The sequence below is a fragment of the Erpetoichthys calabaricus genome, chromosome 10 (assembly GCF_900747795.2).
Source record: "Erpetoichthys calabaricus chromosome 10, fErpCal1.3, whole genome shotgun sequence".
Lineage (NCBI taxonomy): Eukaryota > Metazoa > Chordata > Cladistia > Polypteriformes > Polypteridae > Erpetoichthys > Erpetoichthys calabaricus.
In genome coordinates this window covers 36,050,123-36,066,724 of record NC_041403.2, presented here as the reverse complement: position 1 = coordinate 36,066,724, position 16,602 = coordinate 36,050,123, and the positions used below count along the sequence as shown (strand labels likewise).

The window sequence follows — 16,602 nt, the reverse complement described above, 5'->3', positions numbered from 1 at the left end:
CCTAGAGACAAACACGCCCACAGAGGTTTCTGCAGGAACACTGGGAAACTCTAAAGGCCTTCTTAAGAGGACAGATTATTTCATATCTTTCCCATAGAAATAAATTAGAAACCAAGAAAGTGTCAGAGCTAAGAAGCGAAATTTCTAGAATAGATGAACAAGCCAGGCGTCCAAGTGAAGCTCTTCACAGGAAAAGGCAGGCCCTGCATACAGAACTTAACATCTTAACAACTAAAGAAACTGAACAACTTATTTATAAGTCAAGACATCATTACTATGAACACGGAGAAAAAGCTAATAAGCTTTAGCTCAACAACTTCACAAACAAGAAGTTCGCAGTGCAATACCAGTAATCACCAACACGAATGGAGAAGAAATCATTGACCATAAAAATATAATGCACGCATTTAGAGATTATTATAAATCCTTATATTCTACTGAGTTCAAAGAAGACAACACACAATCTAATGCATTTCTGGGTACATTACAGACACCACAAATAGATGCTTTAAGTGCTGAGGAACTGGATAAACCTCTAACGCTAACAGAATTACTAGATGCTATAAAGTCACTTCAAAGCGGGAAATCAGCAGGCCCTGATGGTTACCCCATAGAATTTTATAAGAAATTCTCCACTCAGCTAGCTCCCCTATTAGCAGCATTTACAGAAGCTAGAGACAACCAAATACTACCTCAAACATTTCGTCAAGCATTAATTACTGTCTTTCCGAAACAAAATAAGGACTTGTTACAATGTGCATCATACAGACCAATTTCACTCCTGAATAATGATGTTAAGATACTTTCAAAAATTCTAGCTAGAAGAATGGAGAAAGTGCTGCCCTTGGTAATATCACAGGATCAAACTGGATTTATTAAAGGCCGTCACCTATCTTCCAATCTCCGACGCTTGTTTAATGTTCTATATTCACCAGCAAAATCAAACACCCCAGAGATATTACTATCATTAGACGCAGAAAAAGCATTTGATATGATTGAATGGAACTACCTTTTCACTGCATTGGAGAAATTTGGGTTTGACCCGAATATTTGTGCATGGATCAAACTACTGTATACCAATCCAGAAGCTTCAGTTTGTATTAACATTTGCTCAGACTACTTTAAGCTAGAACGTGGTACCAGATAAGGATGTCCCTTGTCACCACTGCTGTTTGCAATCGCCATTGAACCACTGGTGGTTCACTGTCGAAATTCTTATTAGGTAAAGGGGATTATCAGAGAAGGACTGGAACAGAAAATTTCTCAATATGCAGATGATATGGTTTGATATATATCAGACCCAGAAAACACTGTGCCTGCAGTTCTAACAGCGCTAACAGAATTTCAAAAGATATCCGGTCTCAGAATTACTATCTGAATAAAAGTATACTCTTTCCAGTGAATTCACAAGCATATAATATTAGATTGGACACCCTACCTTTTACCATAGTAGATCAGTTTAAATACCTAGGGGTAAATTAATAAAGTATCTATCTATCTATCTAATCTATCTATCTAATCTATCTATCTAATCTATCTATCTAATCTATCTAATCTATCTTATCTATCTTATCTATCTATCTATCACAAGTAAACATAAAGCTGTTTACCAACAAAATTTTGCCGTCTGTATGGAAAAAATTAAGCAAGACTTGCATAGATGGTCAACCCTTCATCTCACTCTAGCTGGAAGAATTAATGTTGTTAAGATGAATATCCTTCCTAAACTTCTTTTTTTATTTCAAAACATTCCAATATATATCAATAAATCATTTTTTAAGCAATTAGATTCAACAATAACCTCATTCATTTGGAACTCAAAACACCCACGTATCCAAAGAGCGACTCCACAAAGACCTCAGGCAGAAGGTGGCATGGCTTTACCTAATTTTCAGTTTTATTTCTGGGCAGCAAACATACAAGCCATAAAAACCTGGACACAAATAAATGAACATACACAGGCTTGGTCTGCAATAGAAGTAAAATCCTGTAGCACTTCTTTATACTCCCTGCTCTGCGCTCCAATAAATGCAAGTTATCGCAAATATACTAATAACCCAGTTATGCTTTACTCACTCAGAATATGAAACCAACTTAGAAAACATTTTAAGATGGAAAATCTTTTATCCGCAGCACCTCTGCAAGAGAACCACCTCTTTCAACCCTCGCAAACATATCCAGGTTTTAATACCTGGAAAAGTTTTGGGATTAAAATGCTCACAGATCTATATATAGACAACATATTTGCATCTTTTGAACAATTGTGTTCCAAATTCAAACTCCCAGCTACACATTTCTTTCACTATCTTCAAATTAGAAATTTTGTTAAACAGAAACTGCCCGATTTTCCTCACCTCGTACCCACCACCATGCTGGAAAAAATACTGCTCAATTTCGAGGAATTAAACACCATTTCCGCATTATATAAAATCTTACAAGAGTCCCTACCTTTCAAAGACCCAAGAGGACATTAGGAAGAAGATCTCTTAATCAGTATATCAGAAAAGGAATGGAAGGTAGCAAAGCAGAGAATTCACTCAAGCTCCATATGCGCAAAGCATAGAATTATTCAACTGAAAATTATATATCAAGCTCATCTTTCTCACTTAAAACTGTCCAAAATGTTTCCAGGGCAAGATCCAGCCTGCAAACGCTGCAACCAAGCTCCTGCCTCACTGGGTCACATGTTTTGGGCCTGCACCAAACTAACATCATTTTGGACCAAAATTTTTAAGTGCCTTTCAGACAGCCTTGGTGTCACAATCCCTCCTAACCCATTAACAGCTGTATTCGGTGTTCTTCCAGACAGACTTGAAGTGGAGAAGGACAAGCAAACGGTGATTGCATTCACTACAATTTTGGCACGCAGACTTATTTTGTTAAATTGGAAGAATCCTGACTCTCCTCTGATAAGTCAGTGGGAAACCAATGTTTTATATTATTTGGAATTGGAAAAAATCAAATTCTCAGTTAGAGGATCTGTACAGAACTTTTTCAAAACCTGGCAGGATCTAATCAATATTATTTTAGAATAAGAGAAATAACTATTACCGCATTTATTTTCCTTCTCAATTTTTTATATACAGTACCTATATATATTTCTACCTTTCTTTTGTTTATTGTTGCCTTATTAAAAAGCCCTAAACAATTCTCCTTTGGCTAAGCTCTCCTTCTCAGGGGTGGGGTTTGATTTGTCTTCAATTTTTCTTTTTTTTTTTTGTTATAAATTGATCTATTTGTATGGAATGATTACAATAAAATTAATAAACAAAATTAAAAAAAAAAAACTGAAATACCCATTATTGGATTTTTTCCAGCAATAGTAGGTCTTTACATACATGCATACATGCTTTCTGATCCATTTGTCCAGTTCAGGTTTATGGGAAACCTGTGCACTACGGTGACTTTTATAGAAAAGACTAGAAAAGTCATGTGTTTCTATTATTGACAGTAGAGCTCTGCTTAAACTTTGTGCTGGCGATTGGCTCCTTGATTGTTGAACTTTACACACAGGTGCCTTGTATTTTACCACCCAATTGTATTTACCTTTTTGAATGAGCTACTGGCCTTCTTGATTTACTTACTTTTGTAAAGGTGCTGTTCAAAGCAGACAAAGATGCAGTGGTTTTATGATTTGCTATCTTTTTGCTGAAAATACACTTAACATTTCTTTTAACAATTTAAATATTCTTTTAAACATATTAAATTGGATCTGCAGTTGTTAATTTTTCTGTAGACATCTATCCATCCATTTTCTGAATTCACTTTTTTCCCACAGTAGTGTCACAAGGAAACAAAACAAATTTCCATTGATTTACTGGCAACCAGCACGTATTAAATTACTAAGCTGTACCTTACTGGTGTAGCAGGATCACACATACAGTACATAGCTGTTGCATCAAGTGCTATTTAAATTTAATGGTTATCAAATGAGAAAGAAAAGAATTTTAATTGGTATATTTTACTTAGGCATGAACTCCCATATCAGAAAAGTAATCCTGTTACACATGGTGAATGTATATTTGCAGATGGTGGAATGTTTGAGGATTAGAAGACTTTCTATCAGGTTTAATACATTATTATGTTGTGTGGATATACCATTGACTTCATTTTAATATATAATGAAGGGTTCTCCCGCCCCCCCAAGGTGCATCATTATGTATAGATAAGGTCTTTATTTGTTTCGTGTTTTTTTTTTGTTTGTTTTTTTCATAGCACTCTTCACTGAGCTCTGTGACAGGTTCTCAGGTAAAACACATGGAAACATTTTACAAATTAATGAATGCAGAATTAATACACATAATGACACAGACTTGTTTAAATACACAGGAGAACCAAGTCATTTGAAACTGATTTAACATAAATGGAAAATGACCATATGTGTCTGTTAATAAACATTCAACTATTTTTCATACTATAATAAAATAAATCCTAATCTATATATAATAATAGGTGATTTATATTTTTTGTTCCAAGACCTATGATACAATGGAAAAACTTCATCAGAATATTTTCTATTGATTCTTGTTTTTATTTGTTCTGTTTTTGTTTTTTTTTTTTCATTTTTCAATTTCTTCATGGTAAACAATGGGAGATTATAATGGTACAAATTTTCGCTTCTATTCTAGCAAATTCAAGTACTACTATGTGACGTGGGGATTAATTAATTCTACATTCTGGTTAGAAGATTCATGGTTAAACTGTACAGGTTTCTAAAATATGTATATGAATAGCCCCCCCCACCCCCTGTATTTTAATTGCTGTTTTTAATTGTTAATTTCTTTACAAATTCTTCCCATTCTCCAGTTGAATTACCAGACACGTAAGCCTCAGAGAAAAGATCGCTCTCAAGAAGAAACTTATCAGCTTTCTCGGTGGACGCCAGTTATTAAGGATATAATAGAAGTGAGTAGTTTATTCACATCAGTTATAAAGCTTTATGACTCTTAATTTAAAGACATTTTGAGAAAGTTAGGATTATTTAAATTTATTTCTAGTACATTTCCTCCTTGATATTAACATTTGACCCAAGACAGGAACATCGCCTGGACAGGACACATCAGAGTGATTGCATTCCTACTTGATGAAGCTCGCTATTTAACAATTTCATGTGTAACTCAAAAGGGAACATTAGAGAAGGCATTTGCTACAGTTGTTCAATTTGTTGGCTGTATCTGCATAATTTAGGACATGCAAATGGAAATACAGAAGTAAAAACTGTTAAACAGTTAATATTTTACCAAAGTTTTAATGGCTTTGATTTTACTATTAATGTAAAAACAGTAGCTGAATGCAGTTTCTATTAATTATCTTGTGAAACACTCTATGTACATGTGTATATATATCACTACTTAAAATGTATTTTGCAGTATTGTAATTTTAGTTTAGAAAATGAAGATGGTGTCCTTTGCTCATATGTTAAACTCGATGGAATGGAAGAGCAACTGAAATATTTGGCTGAGGCAATCTTGCCTTAAACATAACAATGTTAACAATGCTTTAAATCTAATGAGATTCATAGTGCTCTGTGTGTGTGTGGTTATGGTTGGCTCATGATGATGTTAAATTGTTGGCAGGATGCTACTGAGAACAAGCTGGACTCCAAAGAATGGCCACACCAGTCTGAGTGTCCGGCAGCTTGGAATGGCTCTGGAGCTGTAAGGTAGGCTTCAAGATGGGACTGATTACCAAGAATTGACACTCGACATCTCACTGTAGAAGTACACAAGATGTTTAGGATTTGAGTAATTGTGTCACTTTTTAGGCTTTGAGCACGCTGTAGTTAACACTGAAAGAAATACTTCTGTAACTTCTTGGAGGCTGGTTTTCTTTTTTGGTCGAGGCTGTAGGAAGATTTCAATTAAAAAAGGTAAATAAAAAAAAAAAAAACAAAGACGACAGATTTATTTTTATTACTCAAATTGAAGAAAAGCTACAGCTTAACAGCAGTTGAGCGCTCTGTAAAAGATTATTTTGAAGTGTATGTACGTATCGTTCAAAGCAAATCATTTGCATGCATTGTTAATTCACACAGTTTGCAAAGTTGACGTGTTTTGTCTTGCGCTGCAGACGGCTCCATGTACCTTTTCCTCTTCATTCTCATAGGTGACTGGAAAATGAAGAACTGGGAATGTTTTGATAGCTCTCAGGGAGAATAAAAAAAAAAATGTTCTGCATATGTGCTTGTCTCCATACTCTGCACTCTTCAGAAGAATAATCAAGTTGCTCATAGTTTGTGTCCATCAGGACCCCAATATTTTTTTTTTCTTAAATCTGGCAACTAAGACGATTCCCTTAGCAATAGTCATAGGAGTTAATGCAGTGAGATCTCATTCACTTGTGCTTGCAGACACTTCAGCAGCATGCTTATTGTCACTTTCTTCTGATGGCTCAAAATCTCATTTTACAGTATAGTAATGCAGAATATCAGAATACTGCCGAGTATTTTTTGTAAGAACGGTTATTGCCTGAAATGTGAGGGAGTCTGTTGATCTTGTGGTCTTCGCTGCTATTTACTGGATAAAAACAAACTATAGAGTCTAAGCTACATTTTTCAAAGTTTAGCCATCCACTGCTTAATGACAACTTTTGTCCACACCCGGCTTTTTTACCCTTAATGTTGACTTTACCGTGATACCTGTCTTCTGTCCTTTATTTCGACACATGCTTCGAAAGAATTAAATCTGTTGAAATTACCAAAATTAAAGCTGTCCGTTAATGTTTTATCCAGATTATTCAAAAATAGTGATTAGCACAGTTTTGTTTTTAATTTTGCCTAAATAAAAAAAAAAAAAATTAAATATCATTTTGATCGGTCTATTCCGCACTGCAGTGCCCAATTTTTCAGTCTTTCTTTTTAAGAAATTAATGCATTGTATGACTGTCTTAGTTTTAACCAAGTGAGTGCCGGTGTTGTTGAACACTGTGTGCTTCCTGGTGACATCAGCTGATTGCTCTTTTTCAGCCCTCGCCTTTTCTACACAAATATTGCATTGGATTTTCATTTTTATTTTCTTACAGTGCTCGGCAAAAATATAATAAGCCGAGTAGTATAGATGATAGAAGAAGTGGTTCAAGACTTATTGTCTTTGTAATTGGAGGCATCAGCTACTCTGAAATGAGGTGTGCATACGAAGTGAGCCAAGCGTCAAAGTCATTTAAAATCTACATTGGTGAGTAAAGACTTTAATTGTGATTCTCATTTATATAGAGAGAATGTTATCAGAGGTACGAAAACAGCAGGATTCTACAGAGTGAATGCAGTGCATCCTATATAGTACCATGAAAAAGTATTAAAGTGCTAAGCCTTTTTCATATAAATGATTGGCACAACGTGAGATTTTAATTGATTTTTGAGTGTAATTTTATTTTTTTTTTTTGGAAATCAAATGCTGAAATAAAACATTAAAAATAAATTCTAAAAACTGAAATGTCAACAACAGTGCTTTAAGACCTTTTCTTGTCCACAGTTTTTGAGTTGGCAAGGTTTTACATGGCTTTGCAGATCAGCTAGATTATTGCACATTTAGAATGTGAGAAAATGTCATTTTCACATCTCCCGTTTATTGTAATGTTTCACCAGGAGTATTATGCTCACTGCTATATCATATGTGTTTGTACAAAGTGTATGTTTGATGGCTGTGTTCTTTACTAATGTGTTGTAATTTTATATGTTGGTCTCTCTGTGAACCTGCTGACAGCAAATGTACCTCTTGGGCCAAATAAATGAAAAATGTGAACTCAGTTTTGGGAATGCGTACTTTGTCAAAGCAAAGCCCTTCGGTTGTGTATGCAGGCACCTGACAGTCACACACACAGAGAGCGAGAGAGCAAGACGTGACAGAATCAGAATTCATGTTTAGTCCTCCAAATACTACTGATCTCAAAATGAAATTACTGTGTAGTTTGTCTTGGTATGGGCTGGATGTGAGTGAGGTTAAAGATTCTAAATAAGCAGGTTTTTGCTATTTTAGGTTTAGGGGAAAAGTGTACATTTAAAAGGTGGTTATAACTACTGACTTTAAGAAAAAAAAAAAAAAAAAGTAACCCTAAGAAAATAATTTCATTTAAAATTTTGCCAGTTTGTAAATAACCCATCAAAAACACTATAGTTTGACTCGATATCTGTATGATGCCAACTGTCACGTTTTTGCCTTTACCAAGCTTCATTATTTGGTGATTTATCAAAATTCCTGAATTCTTTGTTTTATGTTCCTCCACAGGGTCCACACATATTATAACACCTAAACATCTCCTGGATGACATGCAGTCTCTGAGCAAATCCAAAGTCCCAATGGACACATTTGAAGTTTACGAAGGAGAATCGAAAGCTTAACATACAATCGATGATCAAACTGAATTTTGATTTCAAGGTTAATATTCAAGTTAAAGGTCATTTATTTTAAAAACTATGCAAGTGCTTTTATAGTTTTTTACATTGTATTTTAATATCCATAGCATTCCATATTTTAACATGCTTAAAAGAATCAAAAAAACGAGTTATCAGTATTTTCAGGCACTGCCTTAAACAAAACACTGTGCAGGTGAAATATTTGCGTTTTCCTTGTGGTTAGCACTGGCACCTACTGTAAATAACATTTTCTTTACATAACTAATGTAAATAAATTAGTCTGGTCAACCAAGCTTGTATTTTGTGTAGCAATGACAAAATGCACATCTTTTGATATGGATTTGGCCCTACTGACCTCCTGAATTTGTGTAATCACAGAGAAAATCAAGATGTTAATGACCTTGTATTATAACAAAAAAAAGTGCATCTTCAGCTGAGTTTTTATTTTCAATGACGCTTTAGTTTGCACTAAGTGAGATTTAATTCATTTTAAAATATACTGTATTACTAACTATAAGAGCTCTAATTTTGTAAACATGTGCTTATTGGTTTCAAATGTACACTTGTGTAATGTAAAATGATAATTATTTATCATAACCTCAGTTGACAAATAAAATTATTATATCAGCTAGGGGTGAATTAATTTGTATGAGGTTGGTAGAATGTAAACTTGTTTCATGTTTGTGTCAAAATATTTTTATCTTATTATATAAAGATTGGGCAACTTTAACATAGTCAGGATTTTTTTTTTAATTTGTCACCTGTGTACTTTTTGTCTAAGAGATGTGCCTTCATGTTTTATTATGTTCATGATTGGTAACAAAGTCAAGAAAACTCCGCCTTTGTGGTACTACAGTATGTGAAAATGCAAAGCTCTAGCAGAATACAGTGATACCTTGAGATACGAATGCCCCATTGTACGAGTTTTTTGAGATACGAGCCGTCACTAGGTCTATTTTTTGTCCTGAGTTACGAGCCATCAAAGAGCTTGTCCCTCTGACGACTGAGGAACTGACGACAGAGGAGTTGACGGAACTACATACGCAGCAACATACGGAGGTTCTGCAGGAGATCGGTATCGCGGAGGAGGTTATCTCTTAAAGTGAGATACAGTAAAGGAAGTGTTTGCAATGTGGGAAAAAGTTTCGAACTTTAAAGAAAAGAAACACCCTGAAAAAATTACAACTGATCATACAGTGGCGCTATTTAATGACACTTGCCTAATGCCTGACTTTACTGAAAAGAAACTAAACATGCAGCCGCGCTATTTAATGACACTTGCCTAATGCTTGACTTTATTGAAAAGAAACTGAACTTGCAGCAGCGCTATTTAATGACACTTGCCTAACGCCTGACTTTACTGAAAAGAAACTGAACGTGCAGCCGTGCTATTTAATGACACTTGCCTAACTCATTTCAGAAATATTCTAAAAGGGAGGACTAAACAAAGCTCCTTGGACAGGTTTCTATTGAAACGCCCTGCGAATGAAAGTGATGAAAGCGTGGCAAAAAAGAAAAAAAACTAGTGAAGAAGAAAATTAAGTTAAGCAAAAGTGAAGTGAAAGAAAAAAACATTACAATACGCTAATTGGCTTTGCCAACGTCTGTTTATTTCTTTAGATTCTCTTTTATGTATTAGGTTTTATTTTGTTTGTATACAATATTTGTTCATTATAAATACATTTTTCTTATGTTGAAAACATTTAACAAAAAATTGGGGTGGTTTTTTTGGGGGCTGGCACGAATTAATCTCATTTCAATTAATTTCAATGGGGAAAATTAATTTGAGGTACAAGCATTTTGACTTACAAACTCGGTCATGAAACGAATTAAACTCGTATCTCAAGGTATCACTGTACTTTAACTGTTAAGTGTCTTTAAAGTGCTTGCTCAATGCTGTGCCTTAAGGGTCCTTTTTAACCTGATTCTGGCCACTCATTTTAAGTCCCCCGGACCATTCTACCCTGTAGTAGAGATGATTAGAATAGATGAAATTGATGTTATTTTCATGGGATGTTTACTCTCCTGTTAGGGTATGGTTTGTTAAGTCTGCTGAAGTACTGTAGATGGCTGGATACACAGCACTTTATTTCTCCCAAGGGGAATTTTACAGAAGCTTAAAATTGTGGCAGTGTTCAAATATGTACATAATAAGACCTTTTGTTGTGACACTTAATTTAAAGTCTTTGTCTCTGAAAGGAGCTGAAGATGTTTTTATAGGTTTTGATCACACACAATTCCCCAAAATGCAGTGGAAAATCCATTCATGTCAATGGTCAAAACTAATCCAAAAGACTTGGTAATGTTTAAATATTTTAGAAGCTTCGAAAATTCTAATGACCTCATAGGCACAGCCATCAGCAGTGTGTCTGTCTGCAGAGAGAGTGTCGACCTTGTCGAGAGGTTTACTTACCTTGACAGTGACATTTATGTCTCTGGTGACTCTTCCTATGTAGTCAGTAGAGCGATTGAGAGAGCATGGGGGGGGTCATGTGGTAGCTGGAAAGGGGTGTGTGGCGCTCCTGATATCTATGTAAAAAGGGTGAAAGTCCAAGTCTTTACAGTCCTGGTGCTTCCTGTCTTGCTATATGGGTGTGAGATATGGACGCTATCCAGTGACCCAAGATGAAGACTGGACTCCTTTTATCTCTTCAGAGAATCCTTGGGTACCGCTGGTTTGACTTTGTGTCGAATGAACGGTTGCTCATGGAGTCCCGAATGAGGCACATTACCTACATTGTGAGGGAGCATCCATTATGGCACTACGCCCATGTGGTGCAATGGGTGATTTGGCTTGCAGGAATCCTCATTGTTGAGGATCCGAGTGGCTGGACCAGGCCAAGGGGATGCCCATGTAACACCTGGCTGCAGCAGATAGTCATTTCTTGAAGGTGTGACAGGACCACGTGTCTGTCTGGGGGGTTACCAACCAGGATCCTGAGTTGTTTCATCATGTAGTGGGTACGGCAACGTGCTATATACCAGTGCATGCTCCCCAACCTGATCTGAAAATTATAATTTGTGAAAATATAAGAAAAGTTCGTTTAATCCTGAGTAGAAATTTAGGGCGCTTCTACTAATTTCAAATACAAACATGGTCACCTTAATCTTATTACCACAAGTTTAAATAATGTCATACCTCTAGTTTTCACTTTTCTAAACAAACGTATTTTGATGATGGGAAAGTGAGTCTCATATTAACAATTACACTACTTGGTAATTTAAGATTGAGGGACAAAAAAAGCCAAAGGACATTACAGGCTGGTGATTTATGAAGAGCAAACTCCGCTGAATTCTCCATCTTGTATTCACTTAATTTGGAGAAATGCATTGAAATCAATGGGGAAAGAGGAATTTAACTAGTTTTGAGTGGATCTAATGCTGCAGTGGTCCTACATGCTCCTAAGAACTAGACGCATCTGCCATCTATTGGACAGATTGTGTTCCAAACAGTGACCTGAGCAAATAAGGCAAGTAACTGTAACCAGTGTGCCACTGCACCACCTCCCTCAGAGAAAATTAAAAAGAGTTGAATATCAGAAAGGTAACATTTCTTTCAGAAAGTGGCAACAGGAGCAGGTGACATGGCTGCACTGATTCTTGGCCCTCACAGATTTCATGGTAGGGACTTGCCTCTCTCAAACCAAAATGTTAATCCCCCAAGCACTTACTCACTTCATTGTCACTGCTACCAAATAAGCGTAATGTTAAATAAAGCACGTGGATTCTTCAGTGTTTGCATCAACTGCACAGCACACTGAGTAATACTATTAAATGAGCAGGCTCACATATTACACACAGATCACAAAAAGGTGTTATCTTTAAGGCACAGATACACCACCACTTTTCAAGTTTCCTTCTATGTGCACATCTTGTCTTTAAATGTATTTTCAAGTATTCCACTAATTTTTAGAATACGCGTAAAACAGTTCTTATTAAATCCATAGATGAGAATTCATCCCAGTATACTGCTAGGATCGGCATCATATAATCGAGTTGATTGATTGTGCCATTTGATATTGGCTGCTGCAGCAGCTCTGTGATGTCATGTTGGCCTTACAAACTATCATGGTCTAAGCCAAGAGCACAGTGAATGTTTAAGAACATATTCAGTTAAACAAAGCCACCATCCAACCCAGAAACATTCACTGTAAAAAGCAATTTTCACTGGTTGATATCTCGTTTAGTAAAGCAACTGCAAAAAGGGATCTGGCAACTATAAGTGTTGTCTGTATAAATGACGATTATCCTGGAGTTTGTGCCATTAATGGTACAGATGTAGTTAGATGCCAAGGAGTGGCAGTGATTCTTTGATAACCTGACACAACGACAGTTTCAAGCTATGGGCTGTAGAATTTTAAAAAACAGTAATATGACGCATATCTAGATTTACCTTAGCACCTCTAACTACACTATAAATAGCTCATTATTTCTATTTTGTAAATCTTTCACTATTCAAACCACTCAAAACTCAACTTTTAGTGGAGACAGAGACCCAAAGAAACTCCCCTTTGATTTTTCAACTCGAAGATTGTACACCACATTGTCTTGTGACCTGACAAATAGCTATGGAGAAAAACTGAGATGCTTGAAAGAGTTTTTCATAGAAAATCTCCCTGTTAACATTCATACAAATAGCAAGCATTCTTGATTACTCAGCACCTCATGCTAACTTGTCAGTACAGGAGGATTCTTTAGAGAATCTTGGAAAATCAATGCAAACATTACAGAATAATTTAACATTTTGAAAAAGGCAGAAAAATGCTTAATGAATTTACTGTATGCATACATAATTTAATGAATGAAAACTTACATATGAACATACATAACCTGTAAATATGTTTAAAGACACAGCCACCCAAATACGATACACTAAATGTATCCGAGTCTAATGTGGGGACCGCTTGCCCAATGCCGAGCTCTGTTAGGGTGTCGTCCACATTCACGGGGATCAGCCTCACATTCCTTCTTGTTCGGATGATGTGGGCTGTGCTGTACTTTCCAGTCTCTTATAAAAGCTGTTGTCCTCTAGTTACAAGAGCATTCGTCATCTCTGAACTTTTTGCGCTGGTAGCTCAAGATGACCGTCAAAAGCCTTGCATTTTTCTGTAAGTCTCGGTTCTGGACAGTTCAGCAGAGAGAATTCTTGCCATCCTTTCAGTTGTCTTCTTCATGCTTTCTGCGGCCTCTATGGCTCTGTTTAGCGTTTTGTCAAGGTCTGCACTCTGTGGGAGAGGAAGACATGCACATTAGCACTGACACAGCACCTATGAAAGGGCCAGGGCAGTAGGGGCTCTTGTGTGAGATCTCATCAGGTGTTCATTTTCTTGGATGCAGTTCAGTAGGTGCCTGTTGGCTGGGAAGCCACGTGCATGTGAAGAAACTGATGTGAGAAGGCTAAACAAACCAACAGCCCAACTTTTTATAGTGAACGCTGTCTCATTCTAAATTGACCTTTTATTAATAATCCACAGCTTTAGTTTAATTATTTATAGATGTTTTTAGACCACTGAAACAGGCAAGTTAGATAGAATCCTAAGGGCCGCATGGTGAGTGTGATGCAGATACAACCACCATGATCATTATTACCTAAAAGTTACCGCTATTCTCTACACGTTTTAAGTTTAATGTCCCGGTATTTATAGACTCCTTTCAAGAGTACTTCTGCATTAATTGGCCAACTTTTATAAAGAGAGTCTACACCCAGTTTTACCTACTTTTACAAACTAATTACTTTCTTACCATCCTACATCTTGACATTCCATATAAAAATAGTAAATACAACTTCTACAGCAAATAAACTAAAACAATTGCATTTCTATGAAAATGTTAAGGTACCATCAGGATTTATTTGATGAACTAAGCAAATGTGGCATTTGCAAAAGTTTAAGGTTGTGATGGGATTGGAGGTAAGGTTTCCTTCTGATGGCCCTTCCATGAAGCCCATATCCATGTAAGTAGTACAGCACAGCAGTGCACCAACCAGTCCTTTCTTGGCTAAAAAGGGTCCCTTGTAGATTTGGGTTTGGGGTGGTCTTGCTCTTCTTTGCTGCACAGTATACGTGACCTGTTCTGTCTGACAGTTTTCTTGACCATCCAGATTTTGTCCTGACCTTCATGGTTCCTCTTACCTGCTATTTCTTAATGGCATTTCGGACTGTGGAAATTGCTCGATGGAGGTACTTTGATTTGTTTCTAAATATCAGTTAGTTTAAGCAACTAAGGACCTGAAAATTAAAGAGCCCACGGTTGTTGAATGTTGTACTGTGTCTGAAAAGTCAAGGACCTTTTTAGACTCCGGTGACACTTCTTCATCAGACTAATACTTAACAAACAAGACTAGCAACTCACATTCTGAGACTGTTTGACTAAAACAATGCCCAGACCTTTATAAATAGCATATTTACTCTTTTATAATTCTACATTTTTCAAGTTCATCAGATCAATTATAATTGTACATTTAAAGATTCTCATAAAAATTGTTTTGTTTGCTTTTGAAGTTCTGTTTACTGTATCAGTTTTTTTTTTTTCTCTTCATCTGTCACCAAAATGTGTAGTTTGTTCAGGCATATCTAAACATTGTCATGGAAGTGGAACCCCAAACGTTGATACTTGTTTTCATTTGTTCATAAAAATCATCCAGCGGTTTGTGAAAAGGTAACTTATCTGATGATGCAGTGACTGCTGCACCATTATAGGCTTGAAAAGATACCATCCCTGGTTAAATCGCCTTAGTGCTGTATTTACTCCTAGAAAAATGTGCCAAAAATGTTGTTTTCTCAACAAGAAAAAATGTTATTACATGTAAAACAGAAACATATAAATAAGTATGTCAGCATAAATATAGCAGGACTCTGATTAAGTACACGTCCTTCATGTGACGTTTGAGACCATCACCAACTCGCAGCCCATTGTTACAGTTGTTAAAAGTGAAGTGTGTTTCTTTGCACACTTGTATTTTTTGTCTGTTGTTTGCACACGAGAAGGTAGATGTCAGTCAGAGCTTAACTTTTATGATTCTTATGGGGGTAATGTTTTGCTTGTCCTTGCACTTGATTGCATTTATCTTTCATTTTTGTCACACAATTACTGTTGCACCAGACTGAAGCTTCACCCAACCCAAGTTCTCCAGGCATATCATGCATAATTTTCACTTTCCTTGGCAACGTCTGATGACCAATTCATATCCTCATCACCATCTCTCATTTCCAGCAGTGGTTCAGTTTCAGGTCATTCTAAAATGGCCTTTACAGCTCTGTTTGCCATTTTTCTTCTTCATTGGAGGCCCTGCCCCACTCATGAATATTAATGAGTTATCTTAGAGTCCAAAAAATGTATTAGGCTCTGGTGGCAATTCTTCATCAGCCTAATTAATGATCTAACCAGTTCTGAGCTCTTACAACTTAGAGACAGCATGATTTTGGCAGCCTGTTATTTCCTCCACTAGATGGCAGCATAACGCTAGCTAGTGGATTTTTTTTTTAAGGGGTATTTGGAACACTTGACCTTAAAATGTATCATCACCCTGAGCCTGACTCGAGCTTAACTGTAACTGCATAGAATTGGGCCGATGCTACGGAGGTTAATGATTAATCAGAACCCCCCCGTTTTACTCCACTCATCATCAGTTCCCTACTGTAGTGGTACTCCATGTTCAGTTCTCAAGGCCTCCTGTGGATGCAGGTTTCTGTTCTCTCCAGTTTCTCAGTCAAGTCAGTCATTTTTACCTTCAGTTAATCAAATTGTTTAATTAGCTGACCCATTTTTCCTTTTATTTTGCATTTAGAAAAGTGTAGTAGTGTCAGGTTTATACTTACAGAAAATTAAGGCATATTTGTAAGATTTTGTTGATTTTTTTTCTTTTCACTTTTTCCTGCAGAAGGTGCTCTGCTCATTATTAATTGTCTGTGACCAAATATAATTAAGAAAGCTGACGCCAGCGCAAATGGCTCTGAAAGGAGGAACTACTTTAGTGTTACCCACTTGGGTGCTTATTAATAAACAATTGTCTAAATAGCCAAGGCATTAAAAAAAAACATTTAAAAACTAAAAGAATGAATTCTTGCCCATGTAACACAAATTCCTGTTTCATGCAGCAAAATTACAGCATAACCAGTTTGACGTTTCAGATTGTTATAAAAACAAAGACTGGGATGGACAGTAATGGCTTGCCTAATTGAGGTAGAAGTTCAAAGAAGAGAAGCAGCGAGTTGAAACAAAAACTTGCAGCCACGGGGGGGCCCCCAGGACTG

General features: G+C 36.3%; 2 protein-coding genes across 5 annotated transcripts in view; one reads left to right on the top strand and one right to left on the bottom strand.

Moving 5' to 3' along the window:
• stxbp3 (syntaxin binding protein 3) overlaps positions 1-8,977 on the top strand; it is a 57,492-nt gene extending 48,515 nt beyond the window's left edge. The window contains exons 16-19 of the mRNA XM_028811085.2: positions 4,807-4,905; positions 5,577-5,662; positions 7,021-7,172; positions 8,223-8,977. Of these exons, the coding sequence (XP_028666918.1) occupies positions 4,807-4,905; positions 5,577-5,662; positions 7,021-7,172; positions 8,223-8,335 (450 nt within the window). The 3' untranslated portion in view covers positions 8,336-8,977. The remainder of the gene's footprint in view (positions 1-4,806; positions 4,906-5,576; positions 5,663-7,020; positions 7,173-8,222) is intronic.
• Positions 8,978-13,290: 4,313 nt separating this feature from the next.
• The window catches only part of LOC114658367 (uncharacterized), a 95,624-nt gene continuing 92,312 nt past the window's right edge, over positions 13,291-16,602 (bottom strand). For all 4 annotated transcript variants that reach the window (XM_028810452.2, XM_051933095.1, XM_051933094.1 and 1 more), the window contains one exon: positions 13,291-13,575. In XM_028810452.2, the coding sequence (XP_028666285.2) occupies positions 13,438-13,575 (138 nt within the window). In that variant the 3' untranslated portion in view covers positions 13,291-13,437. The remainder of the gene's footprint in view (positions 13,576-16,602) is intronic.